This window comes from Myotis yumanensis, unplaced genomic scaffold (assembly GCF_028538775.1).
Source record: "Myotis yumanensis isolate MYYU_CA2020_CCGP unplaced genomic scaffold, mMyoYum1.0.hap1 SCAF_8, whole genome shotgun sequence".
NCBI lineage: Eukaryota > Metazoa > Chordata > Mammalia > Chiroptera > Vespertilionidae > Myotis > Myotis yumanensis.
In genome coordinates, this window is record NW_027223759.1 from 50664213 (window position 1) to 50673465 (window position 9253).

The window sequence follows — 9253 nt, forward strand, 5'->3', positions numbered from 1 at the left end:
TTAAAAATGATGTTTACATTTAACATAAGATGTGTTTTCCTTAAAAATTCACTTTCTGAAGTAAATTTAAAATGTGTTTTTTAATAGTAACTATTTATAATGATGATATTTTAAAATATCTTTATTGTTGAAAGAATTACATAGATCCTCCTTCCCTTTGACCCCCATTAATCTCTTCCTATAATGATGATATTATGCACTTTATAGGACTCTACTTTTAGAATAGTGGTTCTCCAACAGAGGAAATTTTTCCCTTCCTTCCCCATGGGACATTTAGCATTGTCTAGATGTATTTTTACAATATATTTTTATTGATTTCAGAGAGGAAGGGAGAGGTAGAGAGAGATAGAAACATCAATGATGAGAATCATTGATAAGCTGCCTCCTGGGGATGGAGCCTGCAACCTGGGCATGTGCCCTTGATCAGAAACAAACCCAGGACCCTTCCGTCTGCAGGCCAACGCTCTATCCACTGAGCCAAACTAACTAGGGCTAGAGACATATTTGATGTCACAACTGGGTAGGCAGATGCTAGTGGCATCTAAGGGCTAGAGGCCATGATGCTGCCAAACATCCCACAATGCGCGGGACAGCCCCCATGTCAAAGAACTGTCCAATCCAAAATGTCAAAGTGGTTGAAGTTTAAACACCCAGGTTTAGAGCACTTTTTCATATTTTATTTCCTATAATACATAGATATTACTAAAAATAACTATAAATTAATGTATCTGGAATTTCATTGCCAAGTAAAAATAAGTCTAGAGAAATTCATTAAAATACATGGAGAGAGTGATATCCATGCCCCACATTCAGACAATGACCCAAGTTCTTTTTCTATAAAACATTTTTTCTCTCTCTGAAACTTTCTCTTGTAAAACCTACTGCTACCTTCCAAATCCGGGTCCTCATCATATCACATCTGAATTAATACTGGCTTTTTTGCTTCAACTAGTACATATTTAACTTTTCCTTCCAATTTATCACCATCCTGCTTAAAAAATCTCCACTTTCCCATAAACTCTGTTTCCTATGCCTTCCATGGAAAGTTATTTACCATTGACACAAAATCTATCCTCATTTCTAGTCCATCTTATTTTTGGCCTACAAGTCATATTAGTTATTTTATTCTTTAGCTTATGTTTATTCTTTCTTATAATTATTAATTCCCTTTCATTTCTGTACAAATCTGTACACAGATTTAAGGTTTAGTGTAGCTTCTCATTTATTCACTAAACAGGTATATGTTGAATAATCATTGTGTGCCACACAATAATGATATAACAATGGGAGGAAATCAGGAAAGATTCATGCTTTCATGGAGCTTACAACCTCACAGATAAACATGGAAGTTCAGTTGCTATATAGGCAATAAAGAAGACAGAGGGAAGTCGATGAACTCCCAATGACGTTTTTGAGAAAAAAATTGACAGGATTTGGTGATGGATTCAATTCAATTAGGGGGACAAAGAGGTAGAATGACTCCTTGGTTCTACATTGGGGAACTAGGATAATGATGTCATTTGGTGAGACATGAATAATGCCTCAGAATCACAGCACTTAACATTTATTAGTCATTAATTATGGAGGGCTTACTTTTACAGGTGGGATCCCAAGTCATTATTTACTCACTCCATTGATAGTTGAGGGATAGGTAAAGGTATTATTGTCAGTGTCCAAGACACTGTTCCTTCCAGATGCCATTTGGATTTGAAGTTCCAGACAAAGGCAGTGGGAGATTCAGTCAGGAACATACTATACGAATTTCTTGTAGCAGTATGTGGAAAGTAGGGAGTAAATAGCTTCCCAAACCACAGAGGACTGGGGAACCATCTATTTGACCAGCAATAGAAAGAAATCTCATGGGAGAAATGGGCAAAATTCAAAGTAACCTGTACCTACTTCCTCATTTTTGCATAGGCCAAAGCCTAGTAGGTTCACCCTAAATCATTTATTTTATTTTATTTTTTATTGTCTTAAGTTTTACATATGTCTTCTTTTTCCCCAATTGATCCCCCCCCAACCATTCCCACCCCAGGCAAGTCCCCATCACCCCAGTGTCTGTGTCCATTGGTTATGCTAATATGCATGCATACAAGTCCTTTGGTTGCTCTTTAACCACCCCCCTCCCCTACCATTTGCCTCTGGATCTATTCATGTTCATCAAATTATGTTGAGCATTATATCCCACATATGAGTGAGATCATGTGATATTTATATCTCCAACTGGCTTATTTCGCTTAACATAATGCTCTCCATTTCCATCCATGCTGTTGCAAATGGTGAAAGTTCCTTCTTTTTTATAGCGGTGTAATATTCCATTGTGTAGATATACCATAGTTTTTTAATCCACTCATCTGCTGATGGGCACTTAGGTTGTTTCCGAATCTTAGCTATTGTAAAGTGTGCTGCTATGAACATAGGGATGCATATATCCTTTCTGATTGGTGTTTCTGGTTTCTTGGGATATAGTCCTAGAAGTGGGATCACTGGGTCAAATGGGAGTTCCATTTTTAGTTTTTTGAGTAAACTCATACTGTTCTCCACAGTGGCTGCACCAGTCTGCATTCCCACCAGCAGTGCAGAAGGGTTCCTTTTTTAAGTATTCAATCCATTAAATATTCTCTATTGTACTTATGTTGAAAATTTTTTTGTGATTCAGGCAGAATTCTGGTATTGTAATCAGAGAAAAATATTCAGTGAGTATGCATAATAAAGTCAAGATCTGAGCTGGCTGTAGGGGACTACTTTTTTAAAAAAATTAAAACATGCTTGTAGTTCTTTAGATTTTTAAAAACTTGGTTATATAGACATTCATTAGAAAAAAAACAACTAAAGAAGAGTGCTAAATTTTCTGTTATTATCCAATAAACCGTTATACTAGTTTTAAAGCACTTGGTATGTTAATAAAATCTAAGATCTCCTTTCTCTTCTAGACCACCTGAGCATATTTTTCCAAAGAAAAGCCTTTTGGTACACACAATGACATATTTAGGCCTTCACTCAGCTCCCTTTGGTGTGGACATTTGTCATGTTTAATAGAGTCGCATCAGGCATCATTTCTGTCAGTAACTAATGCAGGCTGGATCATATATCACTAAACGTAATGAACGCATCTGTGTTCCACTTCAGAACAACAATGTGAGCTAACATGTATTGTATACTTACTTTGTGCCATGCATCTTGCATGCACTATTTTCCTTCATTTGCATTAATGTTACAGATGAAGAAACAGAGGTGCAAAGTGATTAAATAGGTCACTGTGTTTACAACACTTGAACACAGGTTTCCAGACCTAAAGCCCACATTTTTAATCATTATGCTAGTCTGAGGTTTCCAAAGCATGGGCTCTAAATTATGTAAAATAAATATGTTCATTTCTCTATTCATTTTTTAAGTTAAAAATCTATGCATTGAGTTTACCAGTAAGAGTAATCCATAATATATAGGATAGATTTTAATAATGGTTTAAAATGAATACCCTGAGATGAAATAAAATGGGACTAAAAGCTTTTCATCTAAACTAATAATTTTTAACTAATAGATTTTATCTTAGTTAATAATTGTAATACTTTAGGAATTATTTTCTATTGTGGCTTCTGAATCATCACTAAGTAGAATAATGATCTTCACAGATGAGATGTACAATAGAATCAGACCTTCAATTTGTAAAGTTATCGAAATGCTTTTACTTAGTATAATAAAAAATTGGATAAATTATTCAGTGTTATATTATTTGTTTAATAAAAAGCAAAACCTTATTTAGAACTTAGCTTCCCTGTAATTTCATAGTTTTCATGGCAATAGACAACAATGACAAGTTTTTCCAAAGCAAACTCATCCTTGGTTTTAAAGGATTCATTTTAGAAGCAAATAAAATAAATATAAGTCCCATTCTTGGTAGCATCTCACACTGATGCTGCCATTGGAGAAAAGAGGCATCTGTGTTAATTGGGCCCTAGGGGTTCCCACTTGCAGCAGCACAAACAGAAAAGATGAAGCAGCTGGTGCCTGTGGCCAGAGTAACCAGCTCAACAAGCATTGTGTGCAGCTTACAGTTGGGGGGGGGGGGGGGGGGAAGTAAGCCAGTGCCCAGATGTAGAGCGCCAGTCACGAGGGTGAGCAGGACATGGTCCAAGCTATCAAAGCCCTCCCCAGCCAGAGTTTGTTCTTAAGATATAGGAATACATTTCATGAGTCCAGAGTATAAATTTAAAAGCATTCTTTTATTTAGTTTTCAGCTTCATTTCATCATTTGAGAGGTTTTTATTCAGGTAGGAGAATTCAGATACTTTTCCCATCTGTATTACCAATAAAAATCTTTAACACCTTCTGTTGTTTCCCTACAGCAGACTACAAAATGCCCTGGCATCAAAAGTGTTATTATCAAAGGAAATGCTGTCCTGGCTTTATAAATAAGGCTATATTTTATTATCTCTTTAAGAAACAATTATGGTATTTTTATGTCCTATCAAGCAATTTCAAAAAAATTATTCCAAACCCAGTGGTGTATTCTGAATCATGGCCATATTAAATAGATTAAATAAGCTGCACTTCTTTATGAGAAGTACAGCAGCTGGGACTGCTCGATCATTTTACACTTGATCTTGGGTCCTCACAACAACCTGTAGCAAGACTGGGCTTTCATATGTTAATAAAGTAACGGCTACCTAGACAAGATGCCCAACTGGACTTCTTCCAGTACAAACATCAGCTATATAGTCTAACTGGAGGCCCGGTGCACAAAATTCATGCACTGGGGGGTGGAGTTCCTTCAGCCCAGCCTGCCCCTCTCACAGTCCAGGAGCCCTCAGTGGATGTCCTACTGACGGCCACAGTCTGGCAGCAGAGGCTCAGAGCAGGCGTCCTCTGTGTGTTTGTGTGTGTGTGAGTGTGTGTGTCTGCTGGGGACCTGCCCCCAGCCACACCGTGGAGGCTTGGAGCAGGTGCCCCTCTGTGTTGACCTCTCAGGCTCCTGGCCTCCACTGCATGTTTTTCTCTCCCTTGAGCTGTGGCCAGGATGGGGTGCTGCCTACAGGCTGCACTTTCCTGCTCATGGATTACCGGATCACTGCAGAAACGGGGGGCAGGCCTTGCTGGGTGCTGCCCTGCTGGGTGCTGCCCAGGAGCAGGCCCACCTGGGGGCCCTCCGCCCTCTGCACTTGCCTGCTCTGGAATTGCCATGGGGTCCCAGCTGGCAGCGGGGCTTAGGCGGCACATGGGGGTCCTGGCTGGGGGTGGGGCTTAGGCGGCGGGGGCTTAGGCGGCACACGGGCGTTCCGACTGGAGCGAGGCTTAGGTGACATGATCGCGCCGCCTAAGCCCAGCCACCCAGGGCCAAACACAGGGCCCAGATGGCGTCTGGCGCTGACCAGCCCTGCCTGCAATATGCATATGGAGCTGATTAGCCAATGGGAAGCATAGCGAAGGTACGGTCAATTTCCCTTTTTGTCTTTTATTATATAGGGTTGCTACTTTTTCAATGCTTAAGAATTATAATATAAACAGAACACCCATGCTTTGCACTGCCCAGCAAGTTAGGTTTGGAACAGTCCCAGAATGCTAACTGACAACAGCTTCTTAGCAGCAGCTGGTGGCAGTGTTCACCCTGATGGCACTTCCACAGTCCCAATTCCAGATGAATTATAGCTTGTTCCTATAAAGAGAAAAGACTTTCTCCATATACATACATATATATATATGTGTGTGTGTGTGTGTGTGTGTGTGTGTGTTAATTGTCTTTTTGTTGTTTTCAAAAATTATTTCCAAGATATTGAAAAATAGTTATTATCAACACAGACTAAGTCATCCAGGATTTCCCATAATTTAAAACAGAATGTCAGTTTCAAATGTCACTATGGAGCTTAAGGGATCCATCATTCATTCAATTCTGTATGAAAACTAATCATGTGTATAGTGTGTACCTTTATAGGTATCCATTTGAATGGCAAAATTATATTGTCCATATATTTTAAATTAGAATACAATTTGGTACCTCTTAGTAGTTTGTCATTCTTATATCTCTGACTGTAGAAATATTTTCCATGAAATGTGGTCAGTCCTATTCATCCCCAGATTTTTAGATGCTGCCTGGCTAGTCTGATTTTATAACCTGTCCTCCTTAATTTCCATTCTTCTGTGCATTTGCTGTTTTTGTTAAAAAAATTAAATATATTTTGGGAATCATAGTTGTAATATTTCTGGTATGCGGATGGTACTTATTATAAAACCCAGTAATTTTAGTAAATGGTGATATGAAGAAAATATTTTCTTTAAACCTATTTTTAGGGTATAAAATGTTGTTTTACATAATCCAACTTCAAAATCAGTTTTCTATGATTTTACCAAATAACTACAGTTGTGTCAAAAAGCTTTCAAATCTTTTTTTAAAATATATTTTTATTGATTTCAGAAAGGAAGAGAGAGGGAGAGAGAATTAGAAACATCAATGATGACAGAGAACCATTGAATGGCTGCCTCCTGCACACCCCCTACTGGGGATCGAGCTTGCAACCCTGGCATGTGCCCTTCACCTGAATTGAATATGGGACCCTTTAGTCCACAGGCTGTCACTCTATCCACTGAGCCAAACTGACTAGGGCTCAAAATTTTTTAGAAAAATATTTAAACTTAAAATTACCCAAATACTGTGTCATCAAAAAGCTTTTAGATCATAGATTATAGGTGTATAAGGTTTCATTATACTAGTATTCATCTTTCTTTGTTTCTGTACATTTACAAATTTCATAACTCTTTCAAATATAGCAAAACATGAATTTTATGGAAACTTGATTTTAATCTTAAACCCATGTCACATTTGCTATTGAGTATATGTTATAAAAAAAAAAACAACTTGTGTTTTATGGCTTAAGAGAATATTATTTGTTATATAATTATATTTAATTAATATGTGTCATATTTTGTTTAATATATAGTAATTAACATTTAATAGAATTAGTAAATCTATTAAAATGACTTAAATTTTAACATTATATTTTTATTTTATTTTTAAAATATATTTTATTGATTTCAGAGAGGACGGGAGAGGGAGAGAGAGAGAGAAACATCAATGTTGAGAAAGAATCATTGCTCAGCTGCCTCCTGCACATCCACTACTGGGGATCAAGCCTGCAATCTGGGCATGTGCCTTAACCAGGAATGGAACTAGTGAATTCCTGGTTCATAGGTTGATGCTCAACCACTGAGCCACCGCAGCTGGGCAACATTATATTTTTTATTTTATTTTTTTCCCATCACAATTTATCCCCTCTATGCATTCTTGCACCTCCCTTTCCCTCCCCCCCGCCCCCCCGCAATGTCCATGAGTTCTCTCACTTTTCTTTTTTGCTTAATCCCTCCACCATCCCAATACCCCTCCCCTCAACCAGAGCTGTCTGCCTGCTATTAATCTGTCTCCAGTGCAAATTTGGCCTCCTCCAGGGGAAAGTCTCTTTTCCTTTGAAGTCAAACACTCTTGGTATTTGTATGCTAGACAAACACTACTCATAATTTTCAATCCAACATTTCCCCTCGGGTTAGACTTATCCATAAACTAGTGTGGGGGAGGGCGAATGAGTCACACTCATTTAGGTTCTACTGTCAATTTTCTAGGGTAATTAATGTGTTTCACTTTACTTGAAAGATGATTTAGAAATACAATTTCATGTTGAGTGCCCTTAGGGCTATAGTTATTCTTTCTCAAATAGGCACTTACTTTTATACAAACTCAAGTAAAAAAGGAAAGATGATATGTCCAACATGCATCTCAATAGTTCCCTCTCAAACACAATGACAAATAGATCTCTTAGATTTAAATGGCATAGTACATACGAAATAATTTGTATAAGGTATTATGATATAATGAAAATATGAAAAATTTCAAGTTTTTCAGAAGTCAGTTTTACCATCATTTTTATTTTCTGATTATTTTTCTAGTCTTAAAATTTTTATTTTATCTTATTTAATACAATTTTATGTTACTGAATTATATTTTAATCTACTGTATGTATATTTTTTCCACTCTTATTTCACTCTCTCGTTTGTAAATATGCCACCAGAAAAGAAAAACCCTATTTCTCAATTTATTTGGGGATTTTTTTTTCTTTCCTTTGTTTGAGTTAACCAAACCTATCTAACTTTTAACATGTGCAGTGACAAATACAGTTTGTAAATGTTTTTAAAAACTGTCCAAGGAATGTTCCACCCGATAACATTATCTCGTTTCTCATTTTCAATACGCAGGGTGTGCTTTGTGCAGCTCCCCTAATTTTTATCATTCCATCAGCATGTTATCTGAAACTGTCTGAAGAACCGAGGACACACTCCGATAAGATCATGTCCTGTGTCATGCTCCCCATTGGTGCTGTGGTGATGGTCGTGGGGTTCGTCATGGCTGTGACAAATCCGCAGGACTGCACGCACGGCCAGGAAATGTTCTATTGCTTTCCTGACAATGTCTCTCACACGAACATCTCAGTTTCTCATTTTCAACTGACAACTCAACTTTCAGTTTTAAACATCAGTACCTTTCAATGAGTTGACTGCTTTAAAAAATATGTACATTTTCATAGACTTCTTAACCACATCATGGCATTCACACATGTTTTAGTGTCTATATTATAAAATTATTGCCTTGGCATTTATTAAGACTTGGCTTTCCTTATTCTTTAGCTCAATAGGAAATGTAAAAAGGAGAATCAAATCCATTTTATTCTACGCTGGGACAAAATAAATGTCTTGTTTTACTGACGGCTGCACTCATCTTAATTTCAGAAGGAAAGTGAAGCCTTTGACATTTGCTGTCATCCTCTCAAAGCATTATTCTGTTATTTAATCTGTGAGCCAACATACTCTGCTTTCAAATAAGTGGGTGATGGTTGGTATAAATTTTGTTTGTTATGAAAAACAAACAAAAAAAACCCCATAATTTTTGTCTTTTAAAGTCTCTGGTATCGAAGGGAAGAGAAGGGAAACTGCTAGAGAGTAAATATTCTGAAAGCAAAGTGAAGCTCTCATTATAATTTCAGCAGCATCCCTTGTTTAGAGGGAAGGGAATCCCTGGAGAAATGAGTAAGGTCCTTGCTGTGTTAAGAGCATGAATAATAGACTGGATTTTCGGAGCAAGGTGTGTGAGGAATCAATATACCTCCCAACTTTTGATCTTGTGAGAATACGAGGGTAGTGCCATTATATGAATTATGAAACAGGAGGGGAAAAACCCACAAGTTGTTCTGAGGTAGGAGCTCACGAGGTCATT

General features: G+C 37.4%; 1 protein-coding gene across 2 annotated transcripts in view; it reads left to right on the forward strand.

Annotated features, from left to right (window-relative positions):
• The window catches only part of SLC38A11 (solute carrier family 38 member 11), a 48169-nt gene extending 39573 nt beyond the window's left edge, over nt 1–8596 (forward strand). For both annotated transcript variants that reach the window (XM_070423434.1, XM_070423435.1), the window contains one exon: nt 8239–8596. In XM_070423434.1, coding sequence (XP_070279535.1) covers nt 8239–8532 — 294 coding nt within the window. In that variant the 3' untranslated portion in view covers nt 8533–8596. The remainder of the gene's footprint in view (nt 1–8238) is intronic.
• Nucleotides 8597–9253: the final 657 nt, after the last annotated feature.